We start from the raw sequence: 27639 nt of genomic DNA, 5'->3' as shown, positions 1-27639 counted from the left end.
GATATAGAGATTCATGCGACTCATATTTGTAATATTTTCCAGAACGACACGAACTACATATAAAAAATCAAGCAGCAACCATGGCAATACAAACAAGAATAAAGCAAAACTTGCAGAAAAAAAAAAGAAACAAAGAAAGGCGAAAACGTGAAAGTTGTGGTCACATTTCGCGTGGTTTCTAGCGGCATCGCTGAGAGTATTTCGCGTGTTCCAGAGACACTGCTCGAATCGTGCAGAAACGCTTGTCAAGCTTCAAGGGCGCATTGGGCTTGCGTTCTTAGCGATCTCTTGCTACAACTTCCGATTTTCACGACTGACTCCGTCCCGAAACCTGACGACGCTTCGCCATCACTGGCTTGAGATTGAATGAATTCTGCGAGGCGGCAGGTTCACGGACAGGACAAACAATGTTGACGCCTGCGTTCGAGCTAAGACAAGACGACGACTTCTTGGTGATTGAGATCAAGGCACCGTACTCTAAGGTGGATAATGTCAAATTCTCTCGTGGTCATTCGCCCGGCCCATTTTTCTTTCTTGGCGGAATGTTTGCGCCTGCCTCATGGTTCTCATGATAACGTCGATGCTTGCGATCATTGATAACAGTGGTGTTTATGCCTTTCTTCCCGCATATTCCTTGTTCCTGTTTTGAAGATTTCGGATGCGGAGATCTACTTTCACGAAGAGGAGTTCAAGTTCTATTCAAAGCCGTACTACCTAAGGTGACGTTGGTTTCCGAATTCCGCACTGAGCATTTATCCTACGCCTCGATTTTTCAGTGCTTAGAAATCGTAGGAAAAGTGGTTAACACCGTGACAAAGCATGGGCCAACTTTTGAGAATGGTTAAAATCGATTGAAAGCACAATGATATCTTTTGATTTCCAGTTAATTCAGACTGTCGTTTTGTGAGTGAACTCACGAGGTTTCATGTTTTTGCATTTGATAATGAAAAGAGCATGACAACAGAATGAAAACAGACACGGGCGCTTTTATCTGTTGACCTGCCCTTTCTCTCTAAATGAGGTGAATAATCAGACTACCAACTAGACCACCAGTTAACACTTGTGGCATTCACTGGCTTGCAAAGCTTACAGTAATAAGCTTGGACATTATGCAAACCAACATTCATACTACATCACGTACACGTATGTTGCTTGCTAGAAAGCTGTCTTTCTGAATGAGTCTAATTACGCATTCTCGCTAAGCGCCACAAGGGCAGCTTTGTGCAGCGTTCTCCACAAGTAGAGACCCACGTGCAACCTGGATACGTGAATGGGAAATGCATGTTCATTCCATTAAAAGTGTGTCAGTTCAAAATATGGGTGCAAAATATGTGCAGACTTCATCATGCAGTAATCACGAATGTCTGTGAATCGTTATGGGCTTGAATCTGTTAACTGTTATTCACAGAACTTAGTAAACTTGCCATGTAAGTACACCTTACAGACTTGAACAGCTATTTTATATGAAATCTGCTATATGCTAACGTGGTGTCAGCAGCATCTCAAAATGAGTTTTCTGCTGTGTTATTAAATGCGGAAACTTGGGCTAGTTGGAAAGTGTTTGGATTCATATTTGCTAGCGCTTAGTGAACACACGGGACAAGAACACAAATACACAGGACAGACGCTAGTCTTCAACACAAATACACAGGAAGACTAGCGTCTATCCTGTGTATTTGTGTTCTTGTCCCGTGTGTTCACTAAGGGCTAGCAAATATGAATCCAAACGTTTTCTGCTGTGCTTTGTGATCATTAGTGTAGCACCTAACATACATATTTTACTTGTGAATTTGTTTGTTTTCACTTCGCTTTGCATTTTTTCTTATTGTGCAAGGATTGCCTCCACTCCTGGAAAAGATTGGGGTTTTAAAGAAATATATGCCTTTGTCATCTTTTGGCTATTTTTCACCAGCTTGAGCAGCACAGACCTTTTTTATTTGTGCCAAGAAATTTATTGCATGTGTGTGCTGTGCTTCATTGTGCTGTTTGACATTGTTGCACATCACTCGTTAAGCTGCACTCTTGTGATTTTCCTGACACTTTATGTAGGTATACCAGTTGAAAAGCTTGCTTTTGGCAAAGTTATTAATCCGTTTTGAGCTGGTTTTAGTTTCTTGCCACCCTGTGTATCATTTATTCTTTTCGCTTGAAGGCACTGCTTATCATCACATTTATAGCCTCAAAACGTTTGTTCTTTTCTCTTTTTTTTGTGTGTGTGTTACAGACTGCATTTGCCTGGAAAAGTAGTGGAGAATGGGCTAGAGTCAGCAAAATATGAGTCTGACAATGGTGAGTTGGAAAAAAAAAAAGTTTGGGCTCTACTGGCATTGTGGTTGACATTGGTATTTTATTTTCTATGTTTGGGCTCACTTGTTAAAGTGAAAATTACAGAAAAAAATTTTCTAGTGCATATTGTAGGGAGGCATGGCTGCCTGTGTTTTAATCCTTGGGCATCTGACCTTTAATACTTGGTGCTAACTGACGCAGTGGGAAACAGCCCGTACTGGAATAGGAGTGTCATCTGTTGCTTGTGTGGGGCGTAGTCATGTATGTGTCGTTTGCTACTGTGCCAGTCGTCTCAAAGCATGTCCAACCAACTTCCCAAACGCTTACTCTTCTAACTTTTGAAGCCGTGTTCTTTCAGGCACATATATTATCCACATGCCCAAGCAAACTCCAGGGGAGGTCTTCACTGGTCTGGACCTCCTTACCAAGCTGCTGGCTCCAAACCCCAAGGCAGCATCTGCAAGGCCCCTGATTGAAGTTCTTGGTACGTACAAGCATGTAGGGCTGTCGCCAACCTGTAAAGGGAGCAAGGAGCATTGCAGCAACTTGGCCGTGTGCCTAGGCTCACTACTGCAGTGCTCAAAACTTGCGATTCATGCATGCGATCAATACCATGGGAGTGACAGAGCAGTGGAAATGACGTTGATTGACATAGAAGTAGACAAACATGACACTGCGTCTGTTTCTCTGACTTCTGTGTTTGTCCATGTCATTTGCATTGTTTATTACTATGGAGAACCAACTAGCCATCACTTTTACTCTTGTGGAAATTAAACGGGCTCTGAAACAACTTCTGAGGAGAGTATATATACTTGCTCACTCACTACATTCTCTTGTCATGAACACCTGAGCCAAATAATATGCTTCTACACGCAGCAGAGAACCCACAATCATGCGCGAAAGTTGACAAGTCTTTTCTGATGACATTTTCATGCTTACACCTTCCTCCGTCGTGCACTGCTGCGTAATTGTGTTCAGAAACGACTATTGGTTAGATTCTTTGAGGTGTCATGCAGCTACCATGCCCGCAGCCAATCAGCTGCTCCGGCGGGCTGGAAAGCTCCACTCATTTGGGGGAATTCCCACATGCATTGGCAGCCGGCGGAGGAGCGCCGACCTTTGAGCGTGTGAAGAAGTGACAAGATGAGAGGGAAAGGCGCGAAGACACTGAAATCCATATTTTGACTACAAACAACTTGGCCTCTACGAACCACATTTAAAAAATTCTTGCTGGAGGATATTCATGAAGCAATATCCTTCAACATCCCAGGAATACCATGCCTTTATTGAGAGTCCGCTTTTCAATGTCCAAGAGCCAATGTTGAGGCAAGAACGAGTCTTCCATGTGCTCCAAACATGAGCAACGAGATTTCCCTTGGAAAAAGTGCCTGCTTGAACTGGAAAAAGTTAAACCTTTTTGTATGTGCGTAGCAATAGGTGTCTTCTTATTGACAGACTTTTAATGCGACTGTCTGAAGTGTAGTTTGCATAGCCCTCGCTGCTTTGGCTAGTAGCTGGTCATCGGCTTCCTCCTTGAGAAGCTTCTTCAGCCTTTTGCGACGTAACGGTGTTCAAAGGGTAAGCAGCTCGCAAATAGTGCTTACTTGGCATCAGACCAATGTTTACACCATGGCGGACTGCTTTTCATTGGAAGGAAGTCTGGCTTTTGAAAGCAAAGTACCCCGCCAAGTGGCTCAGTGCTGTGCCAGAGGATACAGGTTCCGTCCTGGTCATAGCAGTTGCGTTTCGACAGAGGCTAAATGCAAAAGGCACCCGTATGCTTTGCAACATTAAAGAATTTAAAAGAGAATAAGTCTGGGTGTGTTGGTTGTTCATACTTAAAAAGAAATAATAGCGCACAAAAGAAAACAGAATGAACGAATTGAAAAGTTAGCACTTGTCCGTATCTTCTCATTCATCCTGTTTTCTTTCGTGCGCTGTTATTTCCCTCTAAAGAATTTGAGGTGATTGAAATTAATCCAGAGCCCTGCACTACTAATTCCCTCCTAGCCCATCTGTCACTTCGCGGTCTTAAGCCCCACAATTTACAATTCACAAAATGAAGGAACTGGTGACTCGCAGTGCAGGCTAATTGTTAAATTTCTGTCTTGGTGCTCTTTTTATCTTTTAAATGTACTTTGCTTACATTGGATGTTTACTGAACTGGTGCTTTGCACGCTGTCTGTGTAAGTCTGAAATTGAGACTGCGTGAGTTTGAGATTTTAATACAGGTGGGCCCAGTACTATTCTCTGGTCATCACAGGGCTGAACTTTGTGTGGGGGGCATGTCGGTAGGATGCGTCTCAGACCCAGTTTTACAGCATGGCACTTTTTGATGTGTCAAATTTTGCACGCTTTTTGGGGCCACATGCTCTCTCTGTTCTGAACATACTGAAGCTTTGCATGACATAATATAAACATGCATTTTTTCCACCTATGCAAGCGGCAACTTACATGTCACTGGATAGCTAGGGACATCAGAGCAGTTTGCTAATCAGCAGAAGTCATATTAAGTACCTTTTAGGAGTTGCAGGTAACATTGTGAGTGGATGATTCTTGTGTAATAAATCAGGGTTTGAGATGTTTATAGGTCTCCACCTTCTCTGTAGCTAAAGACTGTATTGTCAAAAACACAAGGTTGTTGCCTTCGAGTAATGGCAGCAAAACGGAACGAAAAGTTGGATTGTATTAGTACCCGGGTTCGAACCCGACCGCGGTGGCCGCGTTTTGATGAGGGCGAAACGCAAGAGGCGCCCGCGTGCTGTGCGACGTCAGTGCACGTTAAAGATCCCCGGGGGGTCGAAATCGTGCCGAAGACCTCCACTAAGGCACCTCTTTCTCTCTTTCTTCTTTGACTCCTACCTTCCTCCCTTCCCTTACATATGTGAGACAGATACTGCGCCATTTCCTTTCCTCAAAAAAAAAACAATTTACCAATTTATTTACTATGCTGTTGAATGATGCCGCTTTAGGAGGAGCCTCTGCTGACTTTAGTGATTCCTCTCCTCTCCCTCTCAGAAAACCATTCAGCAAGGGACGATGAGCTCCCCGAAGTGGAGGATGACGTGGACTGGCTCATGGAGCAGACACCCCGGACACCCCAGGATGAGGCCTCCCTGCTGGAAGGAAGCGTGCGCAAGTACGGCTTTGACCGCCAGAGGACGGGCGTCATCGCACGGATCAAGGTTGTGCCCGCGTTATCCTTACTGTGGCTTTGTGTTTCAGTACACATTGGGCTCGTTTTCAGGCATAAAGGCCGGGATACATGCGACGTTTTTTTCGACAACATTCGCGCGGCAGAAAACGTCGCGGCGGCGCGACGCCCGGCTGGAGATACATGAAGCGTTGAAGAGGCGGCGCGCCGCCGCGCATCCCTCGACGCGAAAGCAAATGTGATCAACAAGTGGTAAACACCACTGTGCAAGGAGGTCTGTGAGAACAGCGACGTTGACCATTCTGTTAAAATCAGGAAAGTTTCACTTCGACACCACTGTACAAAATTTAGCACGCGCGCTTAAGTATCTATAAAGATTTGCGTGCTCGAATGCATGCCGTCGCGTACACCAGCGGCTGCGGTTTTCTTCGACACATTCGCTTCAGCGAGGGAGCGCAGGCATTCCGATCCAAGATTCGGCCGTGTTCTCTAAAAAAAGCGACATTTCAAGTCTGACGAAGCGTTTATTTTCACGACAAAAACATTTGCGTGCCAAAAACACGGCGTAGCTCGACAGCCATGGCGGCCATGTTGGTGGCGGCAGGCAGAGGACCGGAAGAGTGGGCTTTCTGCGCTGCTATTGGCTCGCTTCAGCCGCCACTTCCGGTCTCACCGGACGCCGCGCGTCAAAATCTAGCCGGTCCTGATCGGTGGCGGCGGGCGTTTTTCTCGACGCCGGGCGTCAAATCTGCGCCGTCGGGCGAAAATCGATGACTCGCCGCGGTAAAAACGCTCCATGTATTCTGGCCTTAAGATTTGTTCCGCCGTCAAACAACTTTGCCTTGTGCAGTAAAGACTACTTGTGGTCACTTTTGGCAAAATTTTTGTTGCATTCTTTCTGTTTGCAGTGGTGGTTCACAAGGGATTATTATGTGTAGGTGATCGTGTGGAATTTGCGTATGTCCAGTAAATGATTCATTACTTAATTTCTTAATTCCTTCTCTTCTGTTGTTTTGGTTCCACTCTTAACAACCAGATGGTGGTGTTGACTTGTGAATGGACTTAAGATCACGTGAGGCACATACCAAACTGTGATGTAGTTGCTCCTTTGATATTTTAATGTGGTGCACCAATTATGTCACCCCGCCCCAAGAGCCAGGATCTCAATGAATGAGGAGGTAGCTCATCAGCATCATCATCATCAGCCTGACTATGCCCACTGTGAAACAAAAGCCTCGCCCATATCTCTCCAATTAACCCTGTCCTGTGCCAGTTGCAGCCACCCTTCAATTTCAAAGCAAGTTGTATTTATAAATCCAAAAGACTGAGGTATGGATACATACCTCAAAATTTATACTGCCCATAATAGCAGGTCAACCAAGAACGCTCCCCACTTAGTGATCCATGACCTTTCTTGAAGCCTGAGCTCACTAGGCAATGTGACTGATCTCAAAGCAAGCTTTCAGCACTTTCTGGTCACATCCACTGTGCTGAGTTCCACATTTTTGTTGACAAACTAGCGTTTCTACCGTACAGGAGGAAATTCCCGATCTGGTGGACATTGTCGATCCTGAGCACAAGACTGTCCAGGAGGCACGGCAAGAGCGGCTCAGGGCAGAGGACGATCACTTCAGTGCTGAACACTACCTGTGAGCTCCTTTTTTGTTCCCCATATTTTGGAGCCATTTTACAAAAGCGAATGATTCTAAGTAAACAACAGCCTGTCTTCATGTTTTCTCAGCTATCACCTGTGTTGTCTGTGTCTAACAATGTAGCCCTGCTATCTTTTTTTTTTCCTGTTTTTGTGGAAATGCCGTTTCTGTATGACCCTTGAGCGTAAAAGACTCAGCGGAACTTTACAGAGCAACCTATTTTCATGTTTCCATATATGATTGAGAAGCAATGTATGCCTGTACATGCGTATATCATGGTTATCGCTGTTCCTAATAATGGTAAATAACAATTTTTGGAATTCCCTTGAATATTCTTTAGGTATTGGTGCCCATAGAACTTTGCATTGGGCAGGGGAGTTGTCAAAATACTCCTTCTCTGGACTGTCGGAAACCAGTTCTGCTGCCGCTTCCACTGCGTTGGTGCGAGGTGCTCACGACAGTCCAGTGTGAACAATATGTCAGCACCCAGGGAGCTCTTATTGCAAAGGTCTCTACGATAGCAAAAAAAACAAACAAACAAACAAACAAAAGCATGTGTACACAAACCGGAGGACAGCGTAACAGCAGACAGGAGTGCTATGCGAGAAAAGGGAGGAATGAAAAATGCAGTTATAGGTACAATTGTTACGTCACATTTTCATTTCAGGGATCGTGTTGATAATAACACTCATATTTCTTTAGAGCTGCATCATTGTCTGCAGTGTGAACTCTGTAATTTCTTTGAGCTTGAGTGTGTTTCAGTGGTAATAAAAATGATAATTAAAATTGTGTCAGGGCTGACCGCTACGAACCAGCTGGTGTGGAGCAGATCCTGAGCTACATGGCACCTTGGTGGGACCTAGCCGCACGTCTCGATGGCAGTGGGGACTCTGCAACCACCGAAGACCTCTGTGAGTGCTTCGAGAATGCAGGGCGGTGGGCGTTCACAGGTGCTTTCGAACACAATGCGCGGCCCTGTATTCTAAATTCGTTCCCTGAAGGTCCCCTGAGGGACTCCAAGTGTTCTCCAATTGGTTGGAGCAGCGAAAGTGGTTGTGGCTCTCAGTAGCAATGAAAAGTACAATGATGCAGTGGTATCGCCTGTTTCTGTGCCATCTTTTGGTCAAAATTGCAGGTGTTATTAAGATTATCACCATCCTGATAAAATACCGTATAATCTCATCTATGGGCCGCATCCCCCATTTTGGACAAGATAATTGAGAGAAAGATACGGTTAAGGTTTTTTTTTTTTTTAATTTGTGTATTGGCCGCACAATCAAAATTCACGCTTGAATTTCAAGAAAAAAGTGTGACCCTTACACAAGTTTATGTGGTATGTTTGGCGGGGATCTCCCCACGGTGGGCGCCGGCAGATTTACCTCCCACCAGGCCAACAGGCTGCCCATGCCAGCATTTGATTAGGCTGTGGCTGGAAGCCAGATGGTGCCTAACTTGCCTGTGGATAATGCACAGAATTGTTCTGCTCAGCAGACTTGCTCACTGCTGGTTGAAACTGCCACACTGCCGGCTGTGGGGCATTCGGGGAAGTTTTTAAGTGCAGTTACATTATCGTTTGCACGACATGCAGGTGGCATTGTACAGAATGCAGTGGCGTGGGTTGGCTCTGAGGCTTTTGCTTCTTTTGTCCTCCCTTTTACTGTCCCTTGTGGCCTGGAAGAATTTCTTGATTCTATGAAACAGAAATTGGATTGAATTAAAGCAGACACTGAAAACAGCACAGAAGCTCACGTGTGCTGTGCCCTGCTCTACGGCCATCTGCTCCAGTGGGCATGGAGAGCCATTGCCAGGCGGTCACAACATTTTGCACACGCAGAAACCGCTGCAGTCGCAGGGGCTCGAAAATTCTTAGCAAGCGTGTTGCCGCTTGCAGTAAATAGTAATACAAAAAACTGCAGAAATCGATGTGCAGATTTCTCACGCACTGAGATGAAATTAACTTGTGTTCTATCTACCGATACAGCTTCTCTTTTCAGTGTGGTCGGCTATTGCATTTTGCAGCTTGTATACCTTTTTTTTTTTGCCTTGGTCCTGTGAAGAGCATAAAAGAGGGGTTTTACTCTACTATTGTCATTATTTTTAATAACAAATTGTTTCCATCTCCAAGCATATTTGACACACTGGTAAGGTGTGCATTTTTTGGGTCCAGCTTAAGAATAAGAGGTGATTCTCTCCTCTGGTAAACATATGTTCACCCCTCAAGAATGCCTAACGAGGACCTTGGCTTTGAAGGATAGTTTTGCTGGCTGACAAAAAGGAATGAAATTTTTGGCTGTTGGTTTTCAGCGCAGCACTTATGCAACTGTGTGTGGTTACGTCAAGTTTCTCAGACGCAACAAGTGATTGTTTCAGAACTGACATACCTCTGAGACAATCAGTATTGTAGCCTCAGCTGCAGTTTTAGAGGTGGGGTTTGGACTTTTCGGTTTAAACCGAAAAGAACTGCGAAAGCTATGCCGAATTCAATTTTCAAAGTTCAGTTTTGACCTTAAAAGGTATCTTTGAAATGCACGCCACAGCTAGCTCGCGGTTTCCTTCTGCATTATGCAATCAGTGACGGCTTTGGTGGCTTTGTGAAATGAACATTTGGCAGAACAAAAGAAATTTCATCTGCACCTTGTTGTTTTCTGTCTTCTTTCTTGGTTATTAAAATGTGGGCTGATTAATATCGGGGCCATTATGAAATTGACAACGTAGGTTTGGATACATGGTAAATATTGCAGTTGTTTTGGAAGCGAATATATTCAGTGCACAACTTTTATATTTGCACACATCGATTTATTACTCCGTTTCTTTTCAGTCACCTTTCAGGGACGTGCAGGTTATACGAAGCTGCCACTTGCATGTTGAACTCGTAAAAACTCATTTGTTGTTGTGTATTTTTCACTGATTAATTAGGGTGCAGCTTGAAAACGTAGGAAATGTGGTCTAGAAATGTGCCATCTCAGAGACGGATGCAAATGGGTTAATTGATGTATTTACTCATTGGTCATTGTTTATTTCGTAGCTGTGATCTTTGTCCTTTCTGTACTATAATTAATTCTCTGTCGATTTTTCTATCCCAGTCCGGTTCACAGAGGAAGAAAAGACCAAGATGCGAAACCTGCCACGCAAAGAATATATCCTTTGTTGCCTTTTTGCTGTAAGAGGATAGCCTTTTTTTTTTTTTTAGCTGTGCTGCAAGTGAATGCTGCAAACAATGCAAACATAAACATACAGTATGTACATCATCTGCATTACCTTGTTGCAGTAGCTAAATATTATTATCATTACAAAGTCTGAGGCTGTTTTGTGTGCCGCTGGCATTCGCTGAGGTAAATTTGGAGCTTTAAAAAGAAGACATGCCACTAACAGCTGAAAACGCAAATATAAACAGCCATGTTGCTGTTAATTTGGGGCTGGTACTCCTAAATAATCGCACTTACGTCATAAGCTTACGCCATGATTCTACCAATATTTCACAGTTACAAACAACTGTTCAATTCACTGTATTCATTGTTGAGCTTAGTGCATTGTGATTTCTGAGTGCAGTGAAATTATTAGTGCCTTCATTAGCATGTCATGCCTTGCTAGGTTGAGGCTTAGTACTGTTGTTTGCATAAAAGGTAACTTAAGTTGTGGGTAGCTGTCTAGAACATTAAATTAAGGGGAAATACAAATTTGTGTATGTGATTTCGAATGCAGTGCATTCGAAACACCCATGGGTAGGAAAGGAATGGAAAAGTGAGATTGCAAACACGTTTTGAAAACTTACTATCATGTATATGCACACATACACATAGTGCATACACATGCACTAGCATGTGTATGTGCATGTGTAGCATGTGTAGTGTGTGTGAAGAATGGCATTACTGGTTCACAGACTACTTGGAGAGAAAGAAAAAAAAAATATCATTGTTAAGTTCATTGTACTACAAGGGAGCAAATCAGAAGAAATCATTAGTAAGAGAGCTTGCGAATAACATGTATCTTTCCCTAGCGTCATTATGAATGTAACTGTCAAATGTAATGAGCAACTGAATTAAACTTGCTTTAGAATGATAGCTTCTTAAATGGAGAGCACGTAGTATCTTTTCAGGGACAGGCCATGCAACCAGTTGTCGCCACTTTAAACAATTTAAACAACATGTTGGCAGTTTTAAATGCACTGGCAAAAATCTTAGCTTTTCCATTAAAGAGCCTTCTCTCTCTGCTGTGTGCTAAACATTCAGTGCACGAAACCTTGCCGTATTCACTTTTCTCTCCCTCTATTTCTCATGTTTGACTTGAGGAGGCTTTGTTGCGCCATCTCTGCTGGTGCTGTATACAGACCCCTTGACTCTCTGCCGTGCACATCTGCTTGACAAGCAGCTGGAGCCATCTCTGCTTCTGGGGCTGGTGGACATCCTGTTTGCCTATGCCTACAACAAGCGGGTCACGGAAGGCGAGGACACGGTCTGTCGCGGGTTTCTCTCTCGCTACAGTCGACACCTTGTGTTTGCAGTGATAGCTTCACTGAAGAATTATCTGGTGTTCATATAGTCCATTTCATAGACGTGTTTGTTTAACTTGAATATCCCAGCAAAAGTACGTCTCCAGTTCTGAAAGGTTCCTTTCTTTTCGGATTCTATTTGTCTGCAGCAACCAAAGTTTACATTTCTTGCAACAGGAATTCGAGCAGTATGTGTGCCAGGAAGAATCGCTCTCAAGGACTGTGGCTGATTCTTTTAGGACAAGCAGCTGTCATAACTGTACTTTTGGGTGTCTTGGAGAACGTGATAATGAAAAGGGTTGAACTTTTGTTGTCGTGGACGAATAGAATCCGAAAAGAAAGGAACCTTTCAGAACTGGAGATGTACTTTTGCTGGGATATTCTAGTTAAACAAACACATCTGTGAAATGGACTGTACGAACACCAGATATTTGAACCGTTTGTGGTCTCTAGTCAGGGCCCTTCCCAACAACGCAACACATTCGTTCTGGCCTGCTGTCGGGCACCATACGGCAATATTTTGTGTGGTTGAAATGTGCGGTTTTTCTCACATGATGCGTCATCTTTTAAAGCACATGTTACCCGAATATCATTGAAAGTCTCGGGCACACTATGATACACCAAAAATAAACATTCTGGGAGTTTTTTCCTCGCACAGATGTTGTTTTCTTTCGCGTTGTTCAAAACTGGCGAAATAGTTTTGGACCGGAACGGCTGCAAAGTGGGCAAAAGTTTTGACTACAAAGGGATAATGGGAGGAATCCCTGGATCCCTGGTGTTGGTGTAGATGTCCGCAGAGCAACAAGGGTAGGAGAGGGTGTAGAGAGCGAAGCATATGTGACACAGGAGTGGGCGGAGCGCTGCATTGTAATGCAATGAGAATGAGATGGAAGCACTGCACTAAAGAGGCACAGCGTGGAGCATACTATCTGCGATGCAGCGCAGTGGGAGAGAATGAGGCGCTGCGGTATGACGCTATTGGGAACAGCGTAATAGCTGTCAGTGAGTTCTTGCATTGGGCAGCGTGGCCTAAACATTTTTTAGTTTTTTTCACTCCTTTATCTGCTGCCGTCACTGCTCGGTAGTTGTAAGGCCAGTGCTTAGCACTTTTTGTTATGGACCTCCGTTGTTCATTATAGCCTCGATAGGAATGTGTTGAAACCGGCATTTAAAAGATATTTTATCCGACTGGGGAGCCGGTCTGTCGAACTTATAATTGGGAGTCGGATGTATTACCTTTTGATTACTGCTGGTACAGGAAATGACCTGGTTTATGCGCTTTGTGGCGGGTTGGAGCAGATGTAAAATTATTCTGTGTCCCTGGGCAGAGATTGTGAATGCCCTAATAAAGTCGAGCATTTAGGATGCCTTTTGTGAGACACCGAATAAACAGCCGGTTTTGTATTATTTTCTTAAAATTTATTTGTGAAAAAGAAGAAAAGAAACAATGTTATATTTGTAAAATTGTAAAATGTTGCGTGTCCCATGTATTTTTCTTGGTACTAAGATCTGTTTGGTGCTTTAACGCATTCGCTTGATGAGCCCCCTTCAGGTTCCTTATTTCTTCATTCAGGGTTGAAGAGGATTGTACATGACATCAGTTTCTTATAAGTCATCTGAATGAGGAGTGTTCTTTTTTTTCTTTTTTCTTGAGATTGATGACGATGCATTTTGTTGCACCTCCTCACTGGTCCTTTTGATTTTTATTTCTTAGGTTGAATCTGGATGGAATATCAGCAAGCTCAGTGCCACCCTGTCATGGTTTGAGGTAAGCTGTACGTTCCTTCTTTTACTGCGCCTGACATTTCCAGTAAAAGCAAGGATTTCATTGGCTTGGATCACCTAGGTTTTTGCGCCCAAACATCACATTGATGCAATATCGATTAACTCCACTAGTAGCAGCTGTTCTGAGATGACTTTTTGGTTCTTTTGCTGCGAGTTGCCCCAAAGTGCCGAAGGTAAATTCAGGCAGTAAAAAGTACTTGCACAGACACGGTCACCAACTAATTTTTCAGATTCTGAGCAGTTGGACATCCCGACTTCTCCGACACGACACAAACCTGATGCGGTTGACATTGCAAGACAGGTGCCAGAATTTAATAAGGCGTGGCATATCAACCTTCGGCTCAAGCTCAGCTCATGAAAATTTGGACAATATGGCACAGGAGCAGTAGGACGTATGCAGTGGAATGCGCCAGTTTTGCATGAGATGTAACGAACAACACGAGGCGTGCCAACATCTTCGGAGCACCACGCTCTGCATCTGACTTTGGAAAATTGATGTTGATGAAGAAGGCAAATGTAGCAGGGGGCGGCAGATATAGTTAGGTGGGCGGATGAGATTAAGAAGTTTGCGGGGATACGTTGGCCATGACTGACAGAGGAAAGGGTTAATTGGAGAGTCATGGGAGAGGCCTTTGCCCTGCAGTGGGCGCAGTCAGGCTGATGATGATAATGAGTTGGAGAAATTTGAAAGCACAAACAGAAAGTGTGGTACATTTGTTTGTGGCACTTTTCGCGCGTAACAAGTAGTAGGAAGTTTTTGGCACCACTGCTCTCATGTCACTTGCAATTAGAAAGATGCCCGAGCCAAGCTCTCCTGAAGACTAAGTGGAGGAATGGGACTTGCCAAGTTGACTGTTCAAAGCAGTGGGTTTAAAGGGCCACTGCCCAGGGTCCGGACATTTTTGAAAAACAAGCCCACTGCATAGATGAGGCATCGAAGATAACCTCTGCAAAATACTAGAGCCATGCGCGCCCCGAAAAGCTGCGAAAATTCAAATCAAAGCCTGTTCGTTCTTTCCTTCCTTCAAAAACGGGCCCGGCCCACTACTCTGCACCCCGCTGACGTCAAGGGGGGCTACTTTCGCTAAAGGCACTCCATTGGTGCATCGTTCTGACTGACGGGAGAAGGTTGGGCGTAGCCTTGGCGTCGCGCCGTCTGCACAAGGCTTTCCGCAGCGCCTTCTGTTCTGGCTCATGCCTACAAACCCGCATGAAGGAACAAAAAAAAAAAAACTGCGGAGGGAGCGTGCGGCGACAGCCTTGAACCCTAGCCATAAAAAGTAAAAAAATAGTAAAACTGAGGGAGTTGGTTCGCCCCCCCCGCCGTGATCACGTCACGAGATGCTCTGCGTGCGCGCTCCCTTCTCAGTTTCTTTTCTTCTATGCGAGCCCCCCAAAACAAGGTTTTAATTAGTAGTGCAGCAGAGCCTTTCCCTCGCTCGCCCACTTCACCGCTCCGCACACACACCACTTATCTTTCGTGCATCTTGCGTACGCCTTGACTCCAATGAATGACATATGCTTTGGAGCGGAGAAAAGACACAAACACACAGAACACAAACACGCATGGAGAAAAGCAAACGGGCGGTTGCCGGGTCCGCGCTTCGCCGTGTGTTTCGAACACAACCGACTTCCGCCCCTCCGCTCGTGAAACGGTGGGGAGGCCTAAAAGAAAATGAAAAGGTGGCTCGTTAGCTGGGAATGACAAACAGATGTATGAAAGGATGCGCTCGCTAACAAGTCTAGGTGGTCGAGCCGATCGCGCCTCTCGATCGTTCAGTGTGCGGAGAAAATGCAAAAACCAAGAAAAGAATTCTATTGAAGGCGGGGCCATGACGTCGCCCTGTGACGCACTCCACAGACACCACGCCTCCGGCTTACACCGGAGAAGGAAGGGGTGATTTTGCCTTGCCGAGCCTACTCGACGAGGAGTGGGAGAGAAGAATTTCGAGGAGGGAATGGAAGGAGAGGAGGCTCGCTCAAAGAGAGGTAGAGAGTGTCTGCTGCGCTGGGGTGGGCACGGGCCCTTTAAGGGGGGACACTGGTCTTGGAAAAAAAATTTTTATTAATGAAGTCACAGTTACAAAATCTTCAGAGAATATGTATTTTTGTGTGCCGATTCTAAATGTGTCATTTAATTTCATGCAAAACAATTCCTTGAGCACTTATGCACTTTTTATGCTAGTATTTTGCGGAGAGTTTTGAAGAAAATTTGCTGCGGGAAACTTGCTGAAATGTATGCCATTGGGTTCTCTTGACACCAAGGAATACAATAAGGGTGAAATTGTCTTCCTGCCTACCATAGAACTTGAGTTATAGAGTTTTGAAGTTGTCGCTTCAGAAATGAGAAGGAAAGTGTGTATTCATGTTTCTGAAGTGGCAGCGTCAGTAAACTATTACTCCAGTTCTATGACAGCCAGGATGATAATTTTACCCTTACTGTATTCCTTGTTGTCAAGAGAACCCAATGGCATACATTTCAGCGAGTTTCCTGCAGCAAATTTTCTTCAAAACTCTCCGCAAAATACTTGTATAAAAAGTGCATAAGTGCTCAAGGAATTGTTTTACAGGAAATTAAATGACATACCTAGAATCAGCGCACAAAAATACATGTGCCCTGAAAATTTCATAACTATGACTTCATTAATAAAAATTTTCTTTTCAAGACCAGTGTCCCCCCTTAAAGGGGCACCGCGATGATTTCCTCGGTGCCAGTTAATATCATTAAATAGATTCATCATGCTTTCCAGAGACCAGAGCAAAAAGAATTATTGAAATCGGAGCATGCAAACGAAAGTTATTCCACTCTGAAAATTCGAAATGAAAAGCTCAGACGAAAACGCACTTCACTCGCCCATTTCACTCACCCAGTACCGAGATTGGGCGCTACCAATCAGAACCGCGCCTGGCGCACACGCAGCGGAAGCGTCCATGCAGTTGTTGCTTTAGCTGCATTCGATTCAGCCGTGGTTCTCTGCACCGCCGGAACCGGTTCACGGTGCGCTGCACCAAAGCGCTCGATTCACAGCGCCCCCTGCACCACCGTCCGCGATTGATTTTGGTGCAGTCGTGGTGCCGCTTCGGTGCAAAGAACCGCGGCACCGTCAGAGACGGAGGTGCAGGATAGTGGTGCACGTGTTTGGCGGCGTAAGCAGACGACGCGCGCAGCCGACGTTTTGTTTGTTAACATCAATGGCCAACTAAAGGAAGTTTTTCCCGTTCCTCGCGACAGCCTAAACAGCCTCTTGAATTCGAAGCTGAAATACCTAGCTACTACGCTTTCGTAGTAGTTGGGGATTCTGTTGCGGTCTGTCCGAACTGTGTTGCTGCAAAAGAAAGCACCACGTCTGCTTCCTCATCTTCGCTGTCTGACGACTCAGAAAATTCCATAAAAGTGGATTCGGCGATGTCGTAGTCCATGACTCCACAAGGCACGAAAAACAGACGCGACGCACCGCAACACAACACACCACGACGGACGAGAACCGGATAGCAGACGACAAGGCCTGTGCGTGCACGCGCTCGATTGAAAATCTCCGCACCAGTGATTTGTGACGCTGCTGACGCGCTGCACCTGCACCAAGAAACTGGAATTGCACCGCGCCGGCACCAACGGAACTTTTTCAGAATTAGTGCAGAGAACCAGTCCTCAATCGAACAGACCTTTTGTCGGGGCTGTAGACACCCGCGCATTTTGACGGCGTCTTCCCCCCGTGACGCCGTACTCAGGGCAGGCGTGACTAACAACAAAGGAAGCTCCCCGAAGTTTCTTTTTTAGTCGGACTGGAAGGCGGTGGGCAGTAGCCCCCCCCCCCCCCCCCCCCCCCCCCCCTAAACTCGACTCTGGTCTCCTGTCCGGCCTTTCTTGTCGACTGGCTTTTTTTTTTCGCTGCCGTCTTGGTATGGTCACGGCCGGTCTCGACGCGCGCGCTTTCTGGTTTGAGCCAAGGTTTTTTGAACAGCGCTGGCTGCCACGAAGGTTTGAAGCGGAATGGAAAGTGTCGCCCCTAGCTGTATTCTTGTTAGTTTTCATTCGCTTTCCCTGCTTCTTTCCAGTTTTTGTGGCATGCGAAAAGCTTTCAGTACTCAGAGACATAATATTTTGGATTCATTTCGCAAGTATAAAGGAACAATATGCAAACTGGACGCCCAACCAATGAGAAAGGCAGCGCCCTATCTGGATGCCTCCTCATTTCCGCTGCCGCAAATGGCCGCCGCGTTGCGACACCATCGGCTCGAAACAAGCATTTCTAGCGAAGATTAAAATATCAAATATTATGATTTCGGTGATCTCATTGCGCGTTCGGGACTCACAATGTCCCTTACTCTGCATACAAAGAATAAAGACCCCATGCTTTATCTACGTCGCAGGGCACCTTTAAGGCGACGCAAAGCTTTTTCTTTTTTTGTTTCACAGCGTGCCGTAATCCTCTCTCCTCTTTGCACCACCCAGGAGTTCTGGTCCCTGGAGCTGACGGTGCGGTGTTGCTTCCGCCGGAGCCTCATCTACCCACTCTACCGGCACTGGGGCCTGGCCTACGCTGTCCTCCGGGACGTCATTCAGATCCTGCGTCTGGGTAAGGAGCGGTCCACACTGCAGCCATCTCTTCCCATTGAGTAGCTTGAGCCTGCATGACAGCCACTTGGCATTTTCTAGGCCAGCATTTTTTTTTTTTCATTAATTGTGTTCAATAATCCTGTTCAATGAAAATTATGTTGGTAATTTGGCAGAACTTGCAAAAAACACCCATATTCCACAAACCAGAAATGAAGAAATGTGGCTAGGGGTGGTATTCTGCCGGTGTCGCCTTTTGCGACATGTCGCATATGGGCGGGGCCTAAAAAAGTGCTTACAGATGCTCGAAGAAACGGAAAAAGCCGCCGGCACTTTCGTCTGCGGTGCATTCATTCACTCCGAGAAGCGACAATTTACCACTGCTGATTCACTAGCAGCAGTAGTTTCGTATCTTGTATAGCAAGAATATTTGCCATCACATGACGTCTAATGTTCAGAAAAACATTTGCAAATTTAATATAAACTCGCTTTACTTCATTTAAGTCTATAAAACACCGCGAAAAAGCTCCAAATCTATTTTTCTTTCGTTCCGGACGGTTGTGCTAGGTTACGGCTGCGTTTCGGTCAGTTGCAGACGGTAGCAGTGTAGCTGGAGGTCCCATTAGGCTTGCGCGCTCCAGAATCGAGAGCGTATCTAAAAAACTAGGCTGAATTGCAGCTTAAACTTTATCGTCAAAGCAAGGTAAGTCATAGCGAAAAGTAACAACACCAGTAGTTGCCGGTAAACATGCCGACCGGAATCGCAAGGACTGCTGAATTGGCTGAAGTGGGCGGCTCTCGCTTGAAAGGACGTCGCCATGTTTTCACGCCAAGGGCGCAAAAGCCGCAACTGCCGATTGCGTTCGTACGCTAACGGTAGCCCGTCGCCCGCGCGAATCGCTTCAGCGCATTCCGTTGTTCGACTAAGCGTAGTAAATTGGGGCGACGTCACGACGACGTAGCAGGAAGGCGGATCCGTGTTGTCACGCCGCCGTCACCGCGGCTCGAGCCAATCAGCGAAGTGCGACTGCGACATGTCGCAAAAGGCGACACCGGGAGAATACCACCCTAGTTCCTACACCTAGAGCATATTACTCACAACAATCTATCTCGTATACGCTGCCAGTGCTATTAAATAACTTAAACAAAGAAATGTTTGACCCTTTCCAGCATTCAAATACCGTTATTAAGAAATTTTTTCTGAACAAGTTTGTGTCATGACGCTGCATGTATTTTTATGTTGGTACTTTTTGCTTTTTTTTTTCAAGGTGTGTTATTTTCTTTTTTGCTATAATGTATAGCGCAGAATTTATTGCCGCTTGTCTGTTGCAATGCCAGCGTGAAAAAAGGGGGCAGGACCTCTGTCAAGCTTTCGAGCTTTTAGTCCTGTCTCCTTCTCTAATATAGAGAAAATAAAAGGCTGATTGATTGATTAATATTTGTTTGTTTGTTTGTTTGTACAGTTGTCACTAGTCTTTATTAGTTATATAGTCATCGATCGTTTTTGAAACTTTTCCTAACTTGAAGGTAATAGGAAAAAGTCCAAATAATAGAGCAGTCCAAAAAGAAACAAACCCGAATGGTAACTGTATCGCGTCGCAAACTGTTCCATGACACATGCGACTGTGGAAATGAATACTTTCATGATTGGAGTGCTCTCTCAGTATGAAAATGCACGCTGCTGAGCAGCTCATGAATTAAACCGGTGCTTCTTTCATGTGGCTGAGTGAACAGAAATGAGGGCGGGGACGGGGAGGTATGTTGTGTTGCTTGTCGGTTCTCTGGTCCTGCCCTGTCTTCACACTTTTTGATCCAGCGGGAAAGGAGTTGTCTGTGTTCTTCAGGAACCACCTTGTCTTATCTGTTCGTGTTTCGTTTGCCATCATCTAAGGTCCTCGGTATGTCCTCCGGTGTCTCCTTCAAATCCACGATGCATTCAGCCACCACGACTCCAGGTACATCCTCAATGACCTGTACATCACTGACTACACAGTCTGGATACAGTCAGTCAGGTGAGACTTTTAAGCTTTTGTTATTCTTTTAGCTATTTATATTTCCTTAGTCTAGCTGCTGAAGAGTAGCAAGCAATGGCTTTCATACTGTCTATAAAAGACAATCTTGTTTTTTTTTTAAAGACAGGAGCTGACTGTCTTTAAAACTGACGATGTGAGTAGTTCAGTAAGGTGCACTCAGTGAAAAGTACACTCAGTGTTTTAATTAATTAGCGTTATAGCCCCCTTTTCGGAAAAATCGGTTCGTACATTCGTCTATGAAGCCTTCGTTGGTAGGTGGAGTATTTGAGAGAAGAAAATTCACCTCTTCATTTGCAGAGGAGAGGGAAGATGTGGGAGACGACAGGTGCCAGGTGGGGGAGATTGGAGAGGGGTAGGGTGTATCACAATGTGATTGCTGATTTGCATCCTGCCATATCAGTCGCATTGATTGCCGCTTTTTTTTTGTGATTTGTTCTTTTCTTCTTTCAGGCCAAAGTCTCTACACCGCCTGGCAGATGCTCTGAAACAGGTATATTTTTACTTACTGATGGGCCTGACTCACACTCGTCATTTCCTTGAGCAATATTAACCAAAAGTGGAGCACTATGGCATCTTTCTACATGTTCATCCTTACTCCAACTCTTACTCCTTTAAAGGGACATTGAACGGGAATACTAAGTCACGCTAGGCTGACATGTTGTCAAGCAATCACAGATAAACCATTCCTACCGAAAACAAAGCTTTTATGAGGCCGAAAATTGCATAAAAGCGAAGTACACTTGGCTCCACCACTTGGGGGTTCGTACAACAGTGGAATGTGACATATCTGTGACCTACCGCGAAGAACGCTATTTCACCGTCAATCGGCAGTCATCTTCGAATTGTAAGCAGAGCAGCGTGGCGATGACAGAGAGAATCAGTCATGTTTATTATCATTCATGCTTCCTGCCTTCTTTGCATGCCTGTTATCTTCAGTGTGTGTTTATTCTTTTGTTTCATAAATCCCCTGCTCCCAAGCTCATATAATGATTGCAAGGGCCCGCAGCATATCTTAAATAAGTAAAATAATAAATAACTTGTTGCGACCTTCCGGCGCGACGGTCAAGGGCGACCTTCCGGCGCGACGGTCAGGGACGGGCTGATCCTACCGCCCGTTAGTGTTTTGTGTGTGCCATCTCCCACTTGTCGTTTTCAGCCACATGTCCTTCTGGCCGGGGAGCGCCTGGGGGGGCGTTTGGATGCTCGCGCTCTGGTCTTCCGAAGTAATCAGTTATGAGCCGTGCCGGCTCACCCAAAGCGGAAGCTCTTTGTGTGAGCGCGGGCGCCGATGCCCCCTCAAAGGTGCCGCGGTTGGAAGGGGCTTTGGACAGCGTGGGGAGAAGCAGTTGTACTCCGGACGCCGAACGACGAGCAGCTAGCTTCGCTGACTGCTCGAGCGTTCCGGGAGATGTGCAGTTGCGTTGCATTTGATTCTTGTATTTAACTTATAAATAAATTCAACGAGTTAAGTTTCAACGACTGGATCAAGTCTGATCATTTGTGATTACGACAACGAATAGCGGCAGCTACGCATAGTTACAACAAAAGTTCTGGTGCCGAAACCCGGGAACGGATTTCTTACATCGACCGGACCCCAACGACAACGACAAGATGGAGGTGCTGAAGAAGAAGAGGAAGGCTGTCAGATCATCAGCGACGCGTCTTACTAAAGAAGCCGACGACATCTTGGCCGCCGAGACAGCACCCGACATCGAAAAGGTGAGCGTCCTTCTCGAGCGCTTACAATTGGTGCAACGGCAGCTCAACGATGTGGACTCCGCGATCGAGCCACATATCAAAGATGACGACGCAGACGCTGAGTTTGAACAGGTCCTTGAGTATACCGACAAGATTGCCATTAGCATCTGCAGATTAAAACTCAAGACAAATCCTGAAAGCCGGAAGGAATCAGCGACCACCTCTACGACTTCCGCACATCACAAGATAAAACTTCCGAAATTGGAACTATCGAAATTCGACGGAAGAAGAAAAAATTGGCAGCCGTTCTGGCAGCAGTTTGAGCCAGCTATCCATACGAATCCGGACCTCTCCCCTGTTGACCGCTTTAACTACCTAAAGTCGCTGCTTTCTGGACAAGCTGAAGCCGCCATCGCCGGGCTTCAAGCTACAGCTGAGTGCTATACTGATGCCATCGAAATCCTAAAGCAGCGATTCGGCGACCAAGCGGCCTTGATACAGGAACACATGCAGGGGCTCATCGATATCCGGGGTGTGATGTCTGCGGGAAAAGTGCGTGACTTAAGGCGGCTCTACGACGACGTGCAAGTGCGTATGCGAGGCTTGAGAGCGTTGGGTGTTGGCGACGACAGTTACAACGCGATGCTGTATCCCGTCCTGCTTCGTGCACTTCCAAGGGAGCTCGTCCTCGCCTATCACCGCGCGCACGCAGAGGACCAACATGCTCCGAGTACAACGTCATCTACAACGGCAGAAGATTGTGCCCGGTCCACGACATCCTCAGCAACAGCGACGGACAGCCGGACACCACTCATGTCCTTACTTCGGTTCTTCAGACTGGAGTTGGAGAGCCGCGAGAAAACCTTCGAACATCGACCTGACACTGCACCCGGTAAGCCAGCGTCTCATTTTCACGGGCCAAAAGGCGAATCAAGAGGGAGCATTCGACCCTCCTCGGCCGCAGCTTTGCTTGGCTCAGCATCGAACATCTGCCCAATCTGCGGATCAAGCAATCACGGAGGGGAAGATTGCAATTCAGATTTGGATGTAACGCAGAAGAAAGCAATTTTAACGTCCAAAGGCAGATGCTTTCGCTGCACAAAACAAGGTCACAGATCCAAGAATTGCAGAATGAGACTGATCTGTAAAAAATGCACACGAAGGCATGCGACCTCCATGTGCGATCCCGCCTTCATTAATAACTCATCGAAAGGAGAGGGAGCTGCCGAAAGAGCTGGAGGAGTCATCCTGCATGCTTCCGAAGCCGAGGAGAATCGCCCCAAACAAAATGTGCTAATGCCAACGGTGACCACTTGGAACAAAGGGACTAAAGCAAAACGAATGTCTCGAATATTATTTGACAGCGGAAGCCAAAGAAGCTTCATTTCCGAAGATTGCTCGCGGCGGCTCGGTTGCCGACTGCTAGGAACCGAAATACTCACTATTGGAGTTTTCGGAGGAGTACAGAAGCAGCGCACATTCCGACGCGTCGAAGTGCGTCTACTCGGAAAAGATGACCCCAAAGCAGAATGTAAAATTGAGGCCTTGGAGGTACCTACTATATGCGACCAAGCCATCCCTGGTCCCGACGAGCAGATCAGGAAGACTCTGCGCAAGCTCTCATTGTCACCGGGTGACGAATTTCAGCATCCCCACACTGCCCTCATCGATGTCCTGGTCGGTTCAGATCACTTCTGGGAATTTCTAACTGGCAGGATGGAGAAATTGGACGCTCGGCTAACGGCACTCGAAACAGTGTTTGGATGGGCAGTGCAAGGCAAAACTTCATTTTCCTGTCAGGAAGCGACTTGGGCTCATGCAGTCGTATTGAGAACGACGGTTGCAGATGAACAGGTAGAGCCTGTTTTGAACCTTTTCACACCTGTCGAGCTTGAAGAACAAAGGGGAGTAAAAGCCACGAAGCCCGTCTGCGGAGAAGAAAGCGAACTCCTAGACTTGAATCGATTCAACTCCGTAACTAACGTAAACCGGGTGACAGGTTGGATTCTGCGGTTTGTAAATAACCTGCAAACGAAACAAAGGCATACGGGACCCCTAACGGCTCTTGAATTGGAACGTGCACAACTTTATTGGCTGAAGCAGGCACAGAAATCGACATTCAGTACCGAGCTGCAGCGCGTAGCCAAAGGAGACAGGACGCCTTGTGATTCAACCCTCAACGACTTCGTTTTACGGAGAGATGACAACGGGTTGCTACGGATACGCAATCACCCCTGTTCAGCGGACAAGGACTACGACGAGCGGCAACCTATCGTCCTACCGAAGCAGTACCGATACACTGTCTTGTTAGTGCGTCAGGCTCACAAGAAGTTGTTGCATGCAGGAGTGCGGGACACGCACGTCCAACTGCGCGAAGGGTTTTGGATAGTGCGTGGGCGGCATTTGGTGAAAAGTGTAGTGCGCTCCTGTGTTGTGTGCCGGCGGCTGAGTGCCACCCGCGTCGAATTGGACACGGACCAACTCCCCCCCGGCAGAACTTCTCAAGCAGAGCCTTTCGAAGTCGTCGGAGAAGATTTTGCGGGCCCACTCCTACATTGTTCTGTTCACTTGTGCTGTGACGCGCGCTGTGCATTTAGAACTGGTGGAGGACATGAACACGAAGCCTGGGGACATTGTTTTGGTCCGCGAAAGCTTTCCTCGCCTCCTGTGGAAAAGCGGAGTCGTTGTAACGTGTGTTCCACGGACGCGACGGAAAGATAAGGTCTTGCGAAGTCCGGCTGCCGAAGGGCAAAGTGGTTAGACGGCCTGTACAGCTTTGTACCCGACTGAGCTGTCAGAAGCGTAGAATGAGTCATTGACCCATTCGGCGGGGGAGTGTTGCGACCTTCCGGCGCGACGGTCAAGGGCGACCTTCCGGCGCGACGGTCAGGGACGGGCTGATCCTACCGCCCGTTAGTGTTTTGTGTGTGCCATCTCCCACTTGTCGTTTTCAGCCACATGTCCTTCTGGCCGGGGAGCGCCTGGGGGGGCGTTTGGATGCTCGCGCTCTGGTCTTCCGAAGTAATCAGTTATGAGCCGTGCCGGCTCACCCAAAGCGGAAGCTCTTTGTGTGAGCGCGGGCGCCGATGCCCCCTCAAAGGTGCCGCGGTTGGAAGGGGCTTTGGACAGCGTGGGGAGAAGCAGTTGTACTCCGGACGCCGAACGACGAGCAGCTAGCTTCGCTGACTGCTCGAGCGTTCCGGGAGATGTGCAGTTGCGTTGCATTTGATTCTTGTATTTAACTTATAAATAAATTCAACGAGTTAAGTTTCAACGACTGGATCAAGTCTGATCATTTGTGATTACGACAACGAATAGCGGCAGCTACGCATAGTTACAACATAACTAGTAAGTGAATGACAGTGAACGAATGAAGTAACTAAGTTAGTGAACAGGCAAGTTAGAGAGTAAATAAGTAATGTAAGTATTATGTGAAACCTTTGCATGCATTGATGAAACAAATGGCATGGCTTGTGGAATGCACGTGCAGGTGAAAGTTCGAAAGGCAGACGTAGACCTGGACATTCCCGAACTTGAGCGGGGAGCCAAGCTCGCCATTGCAGAAGCCGCAGCGGAAGAAGCTTCATCGGCCGACAATGTCAGCGTGGCTCTGCAGGCACTTTGTATATCCAACCCCCTGGCCTCAGCCGCTAGCCGAGAAGGTGACGACGCAGCCAGTTCTTGTGACGCTGTTGTCGAGCCTGAACATGAGCTTAGCGACGACGACAGCACAAGCAGCGACGAGGACAGCTCCTCGTGGAGCGGCGACGAAAGCGGCTCGGACTCATCTGCGGACTCGACAAGTGACGACTCGAGCTCCGACTCGGCGTTGGACTCAGACGACGACGACGTTCCCGCGGCCGCCGCTGGCGCTGCAAAGCGGCGGAGTGGGGCGGTTGTCGATGGTGACAACGTGTCTGTCACGTCGAGCAGTGACTCTGATAGTGACGACGATGACGGTGGCAGCAGCTCTGAGGCTGACGGGGGCATTGACCAGTGCCTTCTCTTTGTGAAGGATGCTGAGCACGAGAAACGGCGCTGAGTGTTTGGAATTCACGTGTGCTTGTCTGAACCACCTGTTCCTCTTTCTTGCCACTGGTGAGAGGTTAGCACATCTTTGTATTTGGGACCTGGGCCAACCCTTGCATCGGGGACACTGCATGTCTGCAAGCAGATAGCATTAGAAACTGTCCTTCCTCTTAACCGTGAGGTGCTATCATTGAAGTGACTTTCGACACAAGGCATGAGATATAGGGCCTTGCATCACTGACTGTTGAAGGGATTGCTTGGATTGAGCTGGGTTGAAGGTTGTGCACTTCCTTGAAAAATGAATTTTGATAAAAAAATTTGCAAGGGAAATGCAGTTTTTGGAAGTAAAGACGTGTGCTGGCTTGTCTGAGTGCTCAAGCAGGGCTTTCGAGCTAAAGAAGTGAAGTTGTAGAGCAAGCGCCTTATTTCGGAGACAGTGCCTGCACTTGGGCAGAGCTGCATAGGCATGCAAGTGACAAAGGCATGAGTGGTGTGCCCGTGACAAGGCAGCTCTGTTGTAATTTAACTTCATCTGTTGCATGGCACAGTGCTGTGGCACTCCAGATAGGCCTGCTCATGTCTGTGCTGTGGAAAAGGCTCTGAATTACATCAGTGGGTGCTTGTTCAACACTGTGAGCACTTTGCAGCCTTCGCTGCACCATATCCAAAGCAGTACCTGCTCATCTGGTGCCCAAAAAGTACCTGGGGCCCAAAAAGTACCTGGTGCCCAAAAAGTACCTGCCCGTTGTTCAGCTGTATTGAGGGTTGGCTCAGGGATTTCCACACAGGCAGGGGGTGGTAGAGACACATCCGTGAGTAAAATTGAGGAACGGCAAAAGGGAAACAAGGGGTGAAGTTGACAGAGCATGGTAAATACGAGGGGGTACCCAAAAGAAACCGGACTTATTTTTGTTTGAACTTATTTGTTCACATTTTCAGCACAGACCTTCAATATCCTTCAAAGTACTCTCCACTTACAATGATACGTTTGTCGAAACTTTCATTCCATTTTTCAAAACATTGTTTAAATTCATCTTTTGTGATGCTTGACAGTCCCTCCGTTGTTTTTTTCTTCACCTCAGCAACATCAGCGAAACGCTTTCCATTCACCTATTTTTTCATTCTACGAAACAAAGAAAGTAGCACGTGGCAAGGTCGGGTGAGTATGAGGGTTGAGGAACAGAGGTCATGCGATTTTTGGTCCGAATTTGTCGTAGAGACAGGGCTGTGTGAACAGGGGAATTGCCATGGTGGAAAAACCAGTCACCCGTCTGTCACAAATCAGGCCGCTTCCACCGAACACTGTTGCCCAATCTTTTCAAAACATCCAAGCAGAAAGCCTGGTTAACTGTCTGACCCTGCGGAACAAATTCTGAATGGACGACTCCTCTCACGTCGAAAAAACAAATCAGCATTGTTTTGAGGTTTGGTTTCACCTGACGAGCTTTCTTGAGGCGAGGTGAATTTGAAGTTTTCCATTGGCATGACTGTTGCTTTAATTCAGGATTTAATTCAGGAACACTTGAGTTGTCCCCATAGCATCGTCCTTGAACGTCTTTCTGAATATTTCAAGAGTTTCCGTTCCACTTTTTCCAAGAAAAAATCAGAATTTCACCAGCGCACGCTGTTCACGAAAATCAGCCATTGCAAAAACGACACTCACACAAAACAGTCGTCACTCTAAAACTCTGCCTATACTAGTCTGACCTTCTTCAGCGACGGCACTCGGCTTACTGACTCTGAAATGTTCGTTCTATGCGCTCCTAGAGGCAAAACGCGGTACCACAGAAGCTGTGCCGATTAAAAAATTAGTCCGGTTTCTTTTGGGTACCCCCTCGTACATGATTTTTGCTTTGTGGCATTCGTAGAATGTGGCTCACTAAGCTGCAGTGACAGGGTAGAGTCTGAAAAGCGCAGTCTATGGGGCCAAAGAACACCTCGGATGTTGAGAGGGAAAG

At 46.5% G+C, this 27639-nt stretch overlaps 1 protein-coding gene across 2 annotated transcripts; it reads left to right on the top strand.

Annotated features, from left to right (window-relative positions):
- The first annotated feature begins 145 nt into the window (after window positions 1-145).
- Window positions 146-25708, top strand: LOC149335071 (protein SHQ1 homolog). Of its 2 annotated transcripts, XM_089551755.1 has the most exons (14): window positions 146-482; window positions 652-719; window positions 2225-2289; window positions 2645-2770; window positions 5305-5471; window positions 6977-7089; window positions 7888-8003; window positions 10176-10231; window positions 11446-11544; window positions 13296-13349; window positions 17820-17943; window positions 19813-19933; window positions 20405-20444; window positions 25143-25708. In XM_089551755.1, the coding sequence occupies exons 1-14, from the start codon at window positions 408-410 to the stop codon at window positions 25692-25694; spliced, it is 1776 nt and encodes a 591-aa protein (XP_089407881.1). In that variant the 5' UTR covers window positions 146-407; the 3' UTR covers window positions 25695-25708. The 2 variants fall into 2 exon arrangements, with proteins under 2 accessions (XP_089407881.1, XP_089407882.1); XM_089551756.1 differs by lacking the exon at window positions 10176-10231 and having other exon boundaries at window positions 11420-11544.
- Window positions 25709-27639: the final 1931 nt, after the last annotated feature.

Source organism: Amblyomma mixtum, chromosome 7, assembly GCF_055824585.1.
Source record: "Amblyomma mixtum isolate Tamu chromosome 7, ASM5582458v1, whole genome shotgun sequence".
Taxonomy (NCBI): Eukaryota; Metazoa; Arthropoda; class Arachnida; order Ixodida; family Ixodidae; genus Amblyomma; species Amblyomma mixtum.
The sequence above is the reverse complement of the archived record's forward strand: the minus strand, read 5'-3'. Positions and strand labels throughout refer to the sequence as shown.

Coding starts and splice junctions, on each gene's coding strand:
- LOC149335071 (XM_089551755.1), top strand. CDS start 408: ATGTTGACGCCTGCGTTCGAGCTAAGACAAGACGACGACTTCTTGGTG. Junction 720..2,224: donor TCAAAGCCGTACTACCTAAG/GTGACGTTGGTT, acceptor TGTGTGTTACAG/ACTGCATTTGCCTGGAAAAG. Junction 7,090..7,887: donor TTCAGTGCTGAACACTACCT/GTGAGCTCCTTT, acceptor AAATTGTGTCAG/GGCTGACCGCTACGAACCAG.